This window comes from Apis mellifera, linkage group LG1 (assembly GCF_003254395.2).
Source record: "Apis mellifera strain DH4 linkage group LG1, Amel_HAv3.1, whole genome shotgun sequence".
Classification (NCBI taxonomy): domain Eukaryota; kingdom Metazoa; phylum Arthropoda; class Insecta; order Hymenoptera; family Apidae; genus Apis; species Apis mellifera.
This window is the reverse complement of record NC_037638.1, coordinates 15,891,555-15,907,181: the sequence shown is the minus strand read 5'-3', so window position 1 is coordinate 15,907,181 and position 15,627 is coordinate 15,891,555. Positions and strand designations below refer to the sequence as shown.

General features: G+C 32.4%; 1 protein-coding gene across 3 annotated transcripts; it reads right to left on the bottom strand.

The window, feature by feature from the left end:
• Positions 1–56: 56 nt before the first annotated feature.
• Positions 57–14,494, bottom strand: LOC100577019 (protein quiver). 3 transcript variants are annotated; one of them, XM_006570837.3, is made up of 6 exons: positions 14,293–14,494; positions 11,813–12,053; positions 9,836–9,986; positions 7,548–7,595; positions 7,097–7,243; positions 57–6,698 (listed from the first exon to the last, which is right to left on the bottom strand). In XM_006570837.3, exons 3-6 carry the CDS (start codon positions 9,858–9,860, stop codon positions 6,442–6,444), a joined length of 477 nt encoding a protein of 158 aa, XP_006570900.3. In that variant the 5' UTR covers positions 9,861–9,986; positions 11,813–12,053; positions 14,293–14,494; the 3' UTR covers positions 57–6,441. The 3 variants fall into 3 exon arrangements, with proteins under 3 accessions (XP_006570900.3, XP_026302001.1, XP_026302000.1); XM_026446216.1 differs by lacking the exon at positions 7,548–7,595; XM_026446215.1 differs by lacking the exon at positions 11,813–12,053 and having other exon boundaries at positions 14,293–14,424.
• Between the last annotated feature and the right edge of the window lie 1,133 nt (positions 14,495–15,627).

Below are 15,627 nucleotides of genomic sequence, written 5' to 3'. Positions count from 1 at the left end.
GAAAAATTTGATAGAGATTTTTTAATCGAAAGGAGAAAAAATGCAGAAAGAACAAGTTCAGTGATATATAAATTTTATTGCGAATTCTGATACGATATGACAACAAATCTGACCAATAGTAGGCCACATAAGTTACTTTCATTTCCAATCTTTAGAAAAAAATGTATCGCAACTCGGTCTAATTCTTTTTTTTTTTTTTTTTTTTTCTCTTTTTTTTAACAATTCCTTCCCTTCGCAAAAATTCTTTCATCAGTTTAATAATTAATTCGCGTGAGGAAAATATATCACTTTGATATAATACATCGATAATTTTTCTTCTTATCTATAAAACAATATAAAGAGAAAAGGAAAGCTTATATATATATACACATAGATATATATATTATCCTTCATTGAGATACGTCAACAAAGTATCGCTTGTTTTAATATCTGATACTCGCATTTAACAATTAAATTGCGACTCGTATATATACATATATTTATACATATACCATTATGTACACAATGGTATATATACATATATATACCATTTTTAATCGTATCAACAATCGTTAAATTACAATATGCCCTTTACAACTTTCTATCACCTCTAATTTCTGAACACGTTTCTTCTATGGCGTTTGTAACGATCCATATACTGTCCGTTAATCTTTAACTACAACTGGAACAATCTACTATATCGCACCATTATTCTCGATTAACTCGTTCAGCGTTTCGAAAGCTCGCATGGATAAATAATATTTTTTGTTCTAAAATGTTCAAAAAAATATCTATGTATTAGTCGCGTCTCTAAATAATTTTTTGATATATATATATATACATCTGTTTAAAAAAGGATCGATGATGATGAGTCCAATTCTTCTTTTTTTTTTTTTCCAATTTTTAATTTCCCTCTTAATTTTACGAGAATCGTCAATCATTTCTTTCCACTTCTACACAGATTCTCTTAATACTACGTGCTCGAAAATACTCGACGCGGCTCACATGTTTTATAGCTAAGCGCTGTTTAACGCTATCCCATGATAACCGCTATCGGTTAAATTTGGTAAAAAAATTAACAAACGTTAGGGCATGTAATTCGTTCGCTCACGCACTCGTTTAAAAGTGAGAGGAAATGGGATGATGAGCTTCTTCTTCCAAGCTCGATATATATATTTTCGTATCGTTAAAATTTCTCGCGCTAATACTGATACCGCTTAAAATTTATATTTTTTTAACGCTATATCAAAATCAACTCTCTCGATTAAACTCTCTTAATTATGTTCATTCATCGAGAAATTGTATTACTATTACTCCGTGAGAGGCAACGATATGTGCATCGAGTAAATTTATCATATCACCCTATCACCTGCGATTTCTGATTCCTATCCTTCCCCTCTTATTAAGAAAGATGCCGCGATGATAACACCTGATAATTTCTAAACGTACGTTTTATTCTGTAAAAAAAAAAAAAAGAGAAAAAAAAACGTCAATCTTTAGTCACATCGTGAAAACGTAACGAAACAAGCTTATCATATTACTTAAGCTTAATTATCTATCCGCTTTTTTTAAAAAACAATATTAACGTTTGATTTAATTAATCAATCACGATTAAAATATATATATATATATATATGTAAAGGCTATACAAGCAACAAAAATAATCGATATTCCATTTCACTTATGAACTAGATATTCATCTCTTCACTCTTTGTAAACATTATTATTATCATTCGAAACAACAATAATATAAGAAACTCATATGCTTTAAGGCAACAATCGACGAGCTTGAAACAAAATCGTGTCCGTATGGAGCTAACTAGGGAACAACGAAATCACGTGCCAAAAAGTATAATCGAAAAATCGCTACTTTACCATCGAAACATCATTTCATGCCATCGTATATAATAATAATAATAATAATAATAATAATAATAATAATAGATAATATCAAATCTTTTTTTAATAAAATCAACTGAACTGACACATGAACGAAGAGCCAACAAGTGATAAAAAAAAATAAATAAATAAACATTTCGGGGCAACGATCATACAAAAATCGATACACATCGATACACGTGGAGACATAAGGGAGGATTGTTGACACTTGCATCGTAAAATATATATATATATTGATCATACGTCATTCAATTTATGGCCAATGTTCATCATCAAAACATCGAGATAAAAAGTGTTTCAGAGCGTATGTGGTACATAAGATTGGGCGTCTTATCTTTGCGCAATCGTACAACACATCGATCTTTGAACAAGAGACAAATTTTGTGTGTGTACACCGAATAAAAAAAATGATATCACCTTCGATTCTTATGCAAGCAACTTGGATTATTATAGCTTTTCGTGTAAACAGGCGGGTAAAAAAAAAAAATCAAAATGTATCGATCCACCATTGTGTCATTTTTTTGTTCTCATTTTGTTGAAACTGAAACAGTCTCGATCGAGAACTGAACGGAACTCTGTTGACGTTCTGAAACATTGTTAAAAAAAAGTTTTCATCGTTAGAAGTGCAAACAATTATACAATGAGAAAAAAAAAAAAGAAATTTACGTTTCCTTCATTCGTCTAAACAGAATTCTAGTAGTAGTTAGTTCTTTCTAGAATCCAGTTCAAGTTCGATCGAGCTGTTTAAGATTCGGCTCAGCGCATCCGCCATTACTTCGCATGGTAGTATATAGTTGTATCGGTAGCGTTACGTGGATACTTTCCAGCTGCGAGGCCAAACTTAAAAATGGAGATTTCGCTCGTGTTACATGCTGACGTCAGTGTTGTCATTGCTGCTCCCCTCTCCTGCCTGTCGCACGTTCTTTTCTACCCATTTCACATTTTTTTCTCTCTCTTTCTTTCTTTCTTTTTTTTTCTTTTTCCTAATCTTGACGATTGACCGACCGACGAAAATCGAATTAGGAGATCGGATTGGGGGGAGGGGAAGGGGAGAAAAAAGAACGGCCAATACCTCCCTTACCGGATCTTTCTTACACATTCTCAACAATCATCTTCGATCTTCCATACTCGCTCCAATCCATAGAAGATGCTAGTGGATCGGTCGCGCAATGACAAACTGGAAATAAAAAGGGGCAGACAGATAGAAGAGAAACGACGCATAAGTGAAATTAAAAAAAAAAAAAAAAATTGTAGAGAATAGAGAGTAGAGAAGATAGCCTCGCAGCCGCGCGTGCGACAATGAACAAATGACGCGACACGAGCCGCATGGCTTGCCAGAGAAACACCGGTTAGCTCGCTTTTAAACTCAAGCAAGCACCGAAGCTTGTTTGGCAAGAGGCTTCGCACAGGGGAAGCCTCTCTGTGAGGACATGCGCGTTCAACTTGGCCGTGCCAGCCATATCCTGGAACAAGATATGTGAACCGTAATCGTCCATTCGATTAGCGTGGTTTCGAAGCGTGAATCGAAAAATATCGAACGAGTCGTTGGTCGCCTTTCTTTTCGTCGATCGAGCCCTTCGCTGCGTGTGATGCATAACGATATGGATCATAACAAATCCACCCGGAAAGCCTTGAAAGCGCACCGCCCCTGATTCCCGCTTATTCGTTTACTCAAAAATGATGGCGTGGCACGATCGAAGCTGAAGGCCCACGTTGTGCTTTTTTCCTGTTGGTTCGATCTGCCTCGCGTTGCATTCGTCGGGGTGGAAGGTTTTTGTGTTACAGAGGGTTGTTCTGTTTCGGAGCCGGGCCTCGTCCGGGACACAGACAAATCAAATCTAACGTAGCTTTTGATATTTTGGTTTAATTTTCCAAAGAAGATTGTTTCCTCGAAAATGAAAGAGAGTTTGGAAATGTCTGTTTCCTGTTTGGAAGCAACGACTACGGGATACCCAGATTTTTCGCAGAATCACTAACAACAGATTCATGCAAGTGTCATGCAAGGTGTTTACTGCGTTGCGACACGAAAGTCGCGGGACAGAGGAAAATTAAGGGGCGTGACGATATAGGGGGCAATTTCGATTGAGCAAAGGTTTCTCGTCCGTGGGGGGAGGAGAGAAGGGCTGTAGTTTTCACGTTTCCTCTGCCGTGACTTTCACTGTTACTGAAAAGTGCTACAGTTCCATGCTCCAAGTTCTCTTCCTTCCACGTGTGGGGACACGCTTCTGTTAGATATGTAGTTGCACAACTCACTAATACTACTGCCGTGTCGTACTACGTGCGCTTGCGCCGTTCCACGATCAATCAAGTCATTATTGAATCAAAACATTTGATCTCGAGTCAATTATTGATCAATCTTGATCTCTTTAACTGTTATGAAATTAAGATATATTAATTCTTTGTTGAAATTTTAAGATATCGAAGTAAGAATCAAATTGTAATAACAATTGTTAAAGATTATTGAAAAAATATTCGAATAGTTAAAATAGTTTCCAATAATAATAGAATCGAAACTTGATAAAATATTGATCGAGAAAGGTGCACGCGCTCGATTCCAACAACTGGAAAAACGTAGAACAACTCGAAAAAAATCTGCTGGTGTCGATCCTCGCCTGCTCCAGTCGTTGCTTTTCATTCACGATGTTTTGTTCTCAGATGGGCATGCGGCCAGGTCTTGTGGTGATCTACTTATAAGCTCCATTCCCGTTTCGCTAATATTTTATGCACGGCGCGCAAAACATCAATGTCTCGTAAAAAAAATGGCAAATGGATAAACATATAAAGGGGGCACAATCAGTGGCGAAGAATCTTAATGCAAGAATTATTATGACACGATGATAAGAAACAGAGTATCGTCGAAAATGTTGATCATATTATCGTGACAGAAATTCGATTAAAGCTGTTTAAAAGAGAAGCTAGCATCATCTAAAAATCGAAATCTTGTATAAAAAGAATCTCCAATTTTGCTGTTCGTTCTCTCATCAAAATTTGAATAAACATTTTGGAGTTTTTTCCTCCTTTTAAATTTTCGATATAAAACTCTTGAGACTCGATTAATAATCTTAACGAGTTAATATTCTCTCCAACATCATCGACAACTCGCAAATACGGATGTTCATCGAGTCTGTTTCTTTCCCTCCGTGTCACAACTCGTTTCGTTCTTCGCCATTTGAACAATTCTGCCTGGAGAAAGTCCATCATTCCCAGTGCAAGGTGTGCGCACAATGGGGAAGCGGTAAAACGTGTGAGATAAATATAGCTATTTGATATACACATTAAACTCCTATGATCTTGCAATGATCGAACAACGCTGCAAACACTGTACCTACTGTATCTTTTTTTTCTTTTCTTTTCTTTTCTTTTCTTTTTTTTTTTTTTTCCTTCACATTCGCTCGGTCGAAAGTGACGAATCTGCGGATACATGGAAACAGATACATTGAACGGCAAGCCAGTGAGAACTTTGAAATGAAAAACATTCCAAAAATATCACGACATTACGGCGAAACTATAACTATTTTTATCGCACATATCAGGAGCAGCTCGATTCGATCGTCAAGATGTTTGTTGTGATCTAACAACAAGGAAACGAAATGTTCGAAACTTTTAAGAACAAATGAATTGAGGGAGTGAAGAAGGGGGGAGGAGAAAGTTTTTTTAATTCTAATCTAATAAGATGCATAGATTCACTTGAGGGATAAAAAACAATCAACGAATAGTGAAGGTAAACGTATAATAATTATATACTTAAATGGACATGCAGCAAACCTTCGTCGAAAAATAATTCATAATCGATAAATCATCGCGGGGAAAATGCATCAACGATTTAAAGAACGTATTTTTGAGAATTTTGTTCTTTTTTTTTTACGCGGCTCTATAATACACGATTTTCTTCTTGGCAGTTAAAATTTCACTCTATCTTTGTTTCATTCTACCGTGAATGAATTTAAAAAAAATCACTCGCGATAATTTATATATCTCGATAATTTCAATCTTTTCACGATACTAAAAAACACTACAATAGATTTCGTATACTCGTTCACCGAATACTTTTTCTCTACTCGTTAAAAATTGGAAGGAGCCAAGTGAATGGAAAGAAGAAGAAAAAAAGAGTAGAGGCGTGAAATCGTGACAGAGAGGACAACGACGAATGATTGATCTACACGAAAACACGGTCAAGAGTTTTTCGCTACTGTTTACACCGAAGAAGGGGTCGGGGCGAGCGATGCACGGTGCAAATAATCTTCGAAGAGGAAAGGAAGAAGAAGAAGAAGAAAAGAAAGAAGAGGATCCTTAAGTCGACGAATCATTGTCCAATCAGATGTACAATTGAAATGGTAACAATCTCGCACGAATACGAATCGACAAGATCCTCTTCCTTTCTACGAAAAAAAAAAAAGAAAAAGACACGTGTAGACGAACGGTTCGATTCGGACGACGAGGAATGTGAAAAGGGGGAGTAATCTATCGCTCGTCCCGAGCAGAATTTTTAGTCGCCTGCTAAAACTAAAATTCTACGGAGGATATGATCGGAATCACTGGCGGGTGAATCGAGTTGAATTGGTGTTATACGACGTGACCATTGCAACGTTCTACAAAGCAAGCTGGGGCCCCTAAGATGACCGAGCGTAGTACAAGGATGGTCGACAGGATCAGCAGGAGTGCGGGATTCGAACACGAGGTCGAGGAGACACGATTGCACATATCCTCCTCACAGAAGCACATGTGACCAGTGCCGGTACTTTCCATCATGCACACGTGATCCACCATGAATAAGTTTATCTGTAGCTGCGAAGTGCAGGTCCGCCTCACGCTCTCATACGCTGCGAACAGAGACGAGGGATTGTCAGTAAATTATTCCAGTTATAAACTTTTAACAACTGTGATATATATATATATATATGAATAATGAAAGTTAAGAAAAGCTGAGAGAATTAATAAAGTAATGATTAAATTCTAAACTAACTCTAAATTTGTTGAGCAATTAAATAATAACAATGGGATGTATTGAAAATTAAAAAAAAAACAATTGTAACAATTGTAAGAACTGCGTTTTTAGAAAAATAAACCAATTTTTTTTTAATTTTTGCATTCTATACCTATGCGTTTAATTCGAGATGTCAGCTCGTGGGTATAATTGTACAGTTGATATTAGTAGTTCAAATGGAAAAGTAATTATTTCTTATAAGATATGAAAAATGAGAAAAATCAAGACACTTACGTGACTTTGCATTGCGAACCATTTTTACGCAACATCCATTGCAAGTCATAAGAGGCGGTTGATCCCTCGGAAGTGCGGTGTAATTGAAAGGATCCTTGCATCTCAGATCCGTCCACGAGTCGCATTCGTAGCAATAAATAGAACGAGCTGTAAAACACAATCACAATGAAACACTATGTTCATCTTCTACGTTTCTAAATTGTTATGAATGTGGATAAGGATAGAAAAATGATTCGAGCATCGATTGATTTTTGATAATTATATATTTACGTATATGGATATTAGCAGAAAATTAATTTATTAAATTGTTTAAAAAAAATGGATAAAAATAAAGAGGAAAAAAATTAACGAATATGAACGAATCTTGAGAGCAACAACAAGCTTGGGTGAAACAACATTGACAAATAACAAGAAATAAGTGAAGTGAAATTGATTGAGCTTGATCACTCACTCTGGCACTCCGCGCGACAGACGGTGGCAACCGCAAGTACAATTGCCGCTGAAACGAAACATTGGCCACTGCTTTAGACGATGACAACGATGGTATTTGGCTGCAAATGTCTACGAAATGATAATCATGAACAAGAAAAAAAAGAAGAGTGCACACTGCTAGAACTACCCGCTATTTTTCCTATTGTTGCTACTATCTTCGCTATTTGCAACGACTATTCATCGTTATGGTTGCATCTAAAAAAAAATTTTACGTAATTGACTACAGACACTTAAATATCTTGATATCTAAATATTTTATCGATCGGTTGAATCTCTATTTACATTCATAAATCAATTAATCTGTTTGTGACAAAAAAAAATTTCTACTCGAAATTATAAAGTCACTTTTCAAGTTTTGACCGATTTATATAATCGTGTGATATTTAAAATATCTAGATATCTCGATACTCGAAATTTTAACTGAAATAGTAATAAATAATTCTAATAGTTGACTAGTGTTATAATACGTAGTATTATCAGTCGATGCTGCTCTTCGATTAAATCTGATTTTCTGTCAAATATAAGGACTATAAGATAGGCTTCGATGTAGAAAGAATGGTCATTAATTTTAAAACATATATAATAACATTCGACCGACGCTCGTACATGAAAGTGGAATAAGTCAATAACTTACGACTTAGGTGTCGTATTTCCTTGGTTCTCCGTATTGTAAGTTATTAATTTACAGTATTTCTCATGCACATTATATTATTAACAGAACAATATTCTGATTTTAATTATTAATAATAATTTGTTTAATCAAATTGTATTCGTAATCAATAACGATGACCATTCATCGAAACTTATACCATTTTTTTTTATCAATTTTAGAAACTAACTGGTACGTACCTCGTGCACAGGGGCAGCGATCGTACGCGTGAATACTAATATAATTAATTCTAAAATATCGTTTTTTTAAAAAAAGAAGAAAAAAATAAGTCTGTATGTAGATATAATATACATATATATATATATATATAATATAATATATATATATATATACATAATCTATTAGAACAATATAAAGTTATTTTAACATTGTTGAGGATAAAAGTAATCTTCGTAATCTCTTCCAAAAAAATAATTTTAAATTCAATAAAAATTCTCATTAATATAATCTCATTTCAATTAATTTATTTCTAACGATTTGCATTCCAGTTTAAGGCTTCTCAAATATTTCGTAACGTTTAATTTAATTCAATTTAAGGATAAAACTTTTATGCGCAACAATGTATCTGTTCATCCTTATTTATGCTTCATTTTTTGTCGCTACGTTTCCTTCTGTTTTCGTCGTTTGCACACTCACCCCGAGTAGTGCGCTTGATCGCCTCCAAAACAATCGATAAAGCACGTTCCATTCGTATCTAACTATTCAGGCATTGTTATTTTTTTCAGAAAAAAATTCTAGGAGATCAGAATTTTCCGGATAAAGCGACAATTAATTTTCGTATATATTCTCCTTTCTTTCTCTCCTCTTTTCTTTTTCTTTTTATTTTATTCCAACTCATCAAAAATAATAAAATATTTCTTCTTTTTTTATTAATTTGGAAAATTATGAATAAAAAAAAAATTGGAAAGATATCTAAGTTGAAAAAGCTGATAAAGAGATATAAAATATTTCGCATATATATACGTTAATTACCAGAAATATTCGATAAAAGAAATATATCAATGGAATAAGCGATTACGATTAAATGCTGCGTTAATGAATTAAACGAAGATAAATTTACTAGCACAAATATAATAAATACAATAAATATACATAGCTCTATTACAATTTAATACAATTATAAGATTATACACTATTTAAATATCCATATTTTCCACAGTTTCAGAATATCGATCAAAAGTATATGTGTGTACTCAATGGAAAAAAAGAAAAAAAAGATTTCTTTTTACGAGATCAACAAAAACTACAACAAAGTATTAATCACTATCACAATAAATGTATAAATTTTCAAAAACACATTTAACAATCATCAATTAACAAGGAAGAGTGTGAAAAACTTGTGTAATGCAAAATCTTCGCTTAAAATCCGTGCGTGTGTTTTCTGTAATTCGTGCTTATGTATATCCAATACACATGTGCCTGAGAGATTCTTTCTTTCACGGCGAGGCAATAAATGATGGATACGATTCAAAAGAAAAAAAAAAAAAGAAAAAAAAATGATGTTTCTTTTTTGAATTGGCAAAGAAAAATTGGTAGTAGAAGTAGGGAGGGAAAAAGAAATCCTGAGGAAAACTCACCCCCTATCAAGTAATTCGGCAACATGTTTCCAGCACGACAGTTTCCCACTTATTTCCTGTACAACCGCATGCCGTGTCACGATCTTACCCCTACGGTAGAATTCGCTTTTGATAGAATTCAACGAGTTGCATTCGCCTGTCAGGCGATCGACTGAAAATGAAAAGAAAAAAACGGATGAAATAGTGGAAAAAGAAATTTATTGGCTTATTCATTTTATTCATTAGCCGACATTGACTGCTTCTAATTAGAAGGGGTAGAGCAATCAGAAGGGAGAAAGCGTAATAGAACTGGAAATAGAATCGCCAATTTTAGAAAATCGATATGTCGGATGTGTTTCAGATTTTCCCTGTAAGATTATGAACGATTTAAGTGATTTGAATTTATAACTTATAACGAGAACTGGATGAGGAAACGGATTAAGGGTAATATTTCACAAATTTGACATTTATTGATTACAAAAATTGATGTTAAAATAATTTTATCGATTTTATTTTAACAGCTGGTCTCAACTGAGGATATCAATTTTGTAAATATCGTGAATTGTCAATATAGCAAATTATATATTTAGATTGAAATTATATATTTATAAAATATTTATATTGAACGCTATCGAAAATATTGAAGTTTATCAAAAATTAAGCTTCAAAGCAAGACGATATAAATTTAATAATCATCTTTTATTGATGAAACAATAATACAACGCCAAAAAACTTATGACTATAGTTTTAAAAAATAATGATAAGTCCAGATTTAACTTTGAATTTTGTCTACAATTTTTGAATATCACTAGAGGAAGAAATAAATGAGAAATTGAACCAAAGAAAGATCATATACGCTATGGAATAACAATATTAATTATTTATTATTTATTTATACTGTTTTTCTTTTTGTAAGGAAGAAGTAATTTTTGATAAGTTTAGATTTAATATGATCAATTTATCAAAATTGCATTATTTTAACAAATTTAACAAACGGTTCAAAAAATTGGGGATGTAAATATTTTTTGGCACATGCTGTTAATTACAAGTAGTATTCGGGTCAATAAATTCTGGCTTTCATGCAATCTTGCGGCAAATAACACTGCGGCACACAGTCGAGCCAACAAAATATCACATATTCTTGTTTTACGAATGTATAAGCTTACCTATTTTTTATCTATTTTTTTACCTATTATTTAAAATCTGTCAAATTTAAAATTTCAAAATTAAGAGAATAGCACAACATAATACATAAGCATTTAGCTTAACGAAATAATTGACTCTAATTATTAATTTCTCTACGAGGTAAATAATATTATTGAATTATAGTTTGAATTTTATTATCAAATTCATATGATGTGTAAAATATCTGATTGTAATTTTACTTTACTGCACCCAGTTTATTGAAAAATAGATTTTTCATCGACATCTCGAAATAACTAGATAATAATATGATTTTCTAATAAATCTGCAAATGTCAACAGCTCCAAAACAAAAATAAATACTTTGTGCATCATCTTTTCTTTAATGTCGATTTGGCAAGCCAACTACTGTTATTCGATCATGCGATAAAAGCTATATTAAGCGACTAATCTATTAAAAAATTATTTTCATCCTACGTTAGGGTTTCCCGCCAATTATTTATTTCGAGAATCGTTTATTCTAAACTCGCAAAGATCACACAGTAAATTTAACGTGTTCTATTATCTATTAACTCTTTCAATTCTCAGTGCACAAGAATTCACAATAATCTTTCTACGATAAAAAAAAAGAAAAGAATGTGAAAAATTCTTCAGAATGAAAAATAAAAGCTATCATCGTTAAAAATTCTCATCCTCTAATTTACCATGCATGCTCTTCAACAATTCGGAATATTCTACCGTACAATCTCAAGAAATTCTTCAATTATAACATTATTAAAGCCAAATCTTCCCAACAAAAAGTAAAGTGCGAATAATTCGTGTGCAATCTAGATTTTTTTTATTAAAGATGATTTACCTTCGTTATAATACGTCGATCGAAGATTTTTTTGGTCCTTTGTAACCGTGCAAAAGATAAATTTTCGAAGGGGTTAAGAAAGAGGAATTCTCAATTGGAATTCTGAATTGTGTTAATTTCGAATTTGTGGGATCGACGGACTGCTATGAGAACGGACGATCGTCCCAGCTTGGATCGTGTCTTCCGTCACAATGTCGCGGTTTCATCTTCCTGTCGGCCACATTCGAGGAGGGCAAAAATCCTGAAATAATTTGAAACAAAAAGATTCGACGTCAATGAAAATCGAGGCTTGAAACGTGCGTCGCGCTGCACTAACTGACTTCGTTTTTCGTTTTCAGGAAACGTGGTTAATTATTTAACATGGAGGAAAACGACTTTGCAAGTCGGAAGTGTTCAATTTGTTTTAATTGAACACGATATGAAGAAAACGTGAAATATGAACGTCGAATTTAACGAAACGTTTAAAATACGCGTTTGTTGGACAGATCTTTTGTGATTTAGCTTCGATAGATTTTTTTTTTTCAAGAATTGTTTCAATATTTTTAAATAATTAATTTACCTCGATGAAGTTTATTTAAGTATATTTTAAAAATTTAACATTTGTCTCTCTTTTCGTTCCTAGCATGAATTTTAACATGAAATTTTTTTATAAAAAAGTTAAGTTCTAATTCTTTTTTCAATTGAATGAAAAATATAAAAATATATAAATATAATATATAATATTTATAATATTATGTTGATAATATATTTATATAATATTCTAACAAAAAGATTTTTTTGAAAAAGAAAATTATCATATCATTGGTGTTTTTTTTTTTTGATATCCTCTCGTTTCAAAACAAAAATTCGTTTGATTTAAAAAATAGGACAAATGATTCACACCTGTAAACAAATCTAAATAAATTTACACTTCATACGATGGCACATAATTTTATATAAAACTTTGAAACTAAGATATATATGACAAAACAATTAATGAATCAGAAGGCAATACAAATACATGTATATAACGATTGGTTAAACGGTTTGCTATCAAGCAATACAAATGTTTGCGTAATAAGAGATGAAATAGCCACTTGATGTATGAGATGCATAATGGAAAATTCTCGTGAGAAATGTATACATACATACGTCATACAACGCAATAAATATTTCATGCAAAAAAAGATGCTGTTGAAACGAATTAAACGCGTTTTATATATGTTAAATTCAATTTTATGAACTTATATTAGTCTTTAAAAATCGAATAATTTCACATGTGAATAAATATTACTTTATTTTTACAAGAGTTAAGATATTAATAATGATCAAGATTTAGACACCTGTTGCTCAAGATAACGTGCGAATCCTATTAATTTTTGATTGATATTTTATAAAAGAAATGTTGCATTTTTTTTTAGTAAATGTAAATTATAATTTATTTGAAATTTACTCTTTAATCAATTAAAAAGAATGTAGAATTTTTGTTACGCGCAAATTTTGTAATAAAAATTAATTTTGATTGAGATAATAATTTAGAAAAATATTTATATTGGCGGTAAAAAGATCACGATAATGTTTTCTGATAAATTCTAATATTACAATTCTGAATCTGATTTTAACTTGTATTTTTATAGATTTTTATTCTCTTTGAATGGTTTCAATGTTTACAGTATAGTGAAAATATCACTGTATTAAAGTAAAATTATTATTCATAATCCATTTAATCAATTTATTAACTTAAAATTAAATTATTTGCTATATATTGATAAATGAGATTCAATGATCAATTATCGTAGTTCACAAATCTGACTTATGACACTAAAGAAAAAACTAAATATTAAAAATTCTTGGTAAGATACCAAGACAAATCATAATAATAATGTAAACATATAGCATAAAATTTTCGTATTTCACCAGCAATTTTATTCATTTTATTCACTACGTTTATTCAATGTGAAAATAACGGATTATTATTAATTTCGGATTAATTATTATTAACTATTAATTTAAAAATAATTTCCTCAACAATGATACAAAAATCAACACTTTTATTCTCGAATAAAAATTAACAAACCTTGAATGATAAAGCATGCACGAGATTGCAATATATCATTTCGAGATGCAACAATTAGTTCTATATCTTTTCTCGAGCAACGAAAAGAAAAAGTAAGAGGCACAGCATAAAGTAACAAACCAATTAACGAACGACAAAGAACAGAAATATTATTTAAAAGTAGATTAATTTAAGATAAGATAAAAATTGGAAATAATCATTAAGTTGCGCTCAGCATGATTTTAATATTGCAGATTCTTGCACAAATTTGCCAGATGTTATAAAAATTCCAATATTAAAATTATTAGCTATCCTTGAAACATATTCACACAACAGAATCAACCCCTTCGCACGAACAATCACGAATAAAACGAAACGATTCGTTGATAAAAATACGGAATAAACAATAAGATCGCTCGTTTTTTATATTTTCATCAATACGTACACAATTCGTGGGTAGAAGATCCGGAATATTCAATCGTTCAATGAAACCGGAAACTCGGCGAAGATTGGAGGAACACTAATTTCCAAGGTCTGGTTCCCTTCGAACGGATCCACTCGTCACTGATCGGCGATTAATATGCGTACTCGTGTCGATTTACGCGATCACTGCAACACCAGCATGGCGGAGGACGAATCCATGTAAAGAAGGACGATGCGGTGTAAAAACAAGTGCAGTGGTTGCGACTACGCTAGCGTGTTTAAGCGTCGCGAGGCGTCGCGGCGCAGTCTGTGAAGCGCCACCCGAATCGCGCAATCGGATAGAGGCGAAGTGCGGATCCAGGTCGATCAATATGACGGGTCAGCAGTCGTTGCCTCATGCTTACATTGCGGCAAGAGTATGTTGGACGGACTATGAGAAATACACAGAGACGGTGGAAAAGCAGGGAGAAAGGGAGGGGGGAGGGGGGGAGGAGAAATTTCACGTTTGCGCTGTGGAAAATAGCATCGAGTGATTTTCATTTTCATTAAACAAACACGCACGTGCAACGAAATATTGAAATTACACACGAATAAGAGAAGATAGAATCTTATATATGTTTTTATAGCTTTTGGTGTTTTCCTTTTAAATATACATTTTAATTTTTAATCGAAGCTAGAAAGAGATTATACATATTTTAAAAATCTTCATTGAATATAGTATTTGGTTGTGATCTATCTATCCACGAATATTTGTATTATCGATATAATTGCTAGTTTAATGTGTCGATTAATTATAAATTTATACAGTTAATCAAATCTCTTGAGCATGAATTGTAAAGCAAGTATAGAGAAAGCAAAAAGTGGGGGAAGTACAAATATAGGATAAAAATATTGAAATTAGCACCATCTTCAGAATGCCGTAAATAAATCACAGTAAACAAAGATAATAAAGATGGCTGAGAAAGATAGATATAGTAAGAATTGATCTTCAATGACATCTTGTGAGTATTTTTAAAGTTTTTTTTTTTAAATGAACTAAAGCAGTCGAGAGATAGCGCTGATTATCGATTCTTAATTTATCTTTTTTCTAAAACTCAAGAGATGGCGCTAGTTATACATTCTAAATTTATCTTATTTCTAAAACTCGAAAGATGGCGCTAGCGTTATACATTCTTAATTTATCTTATTTCTAAAACTCGAGAGATGGCGCTAGAGTTATACATTCTTAATTTATCTTATTTCTAAAACTCGAGAGATGGCGCTAGAGTTATACATTCTTAATTTATCTTATTTCTAAAACTCGAGAGATGGCGCTAGAGTTATATATTCTTAATTTATTTTATTTCTAAAACTCGAA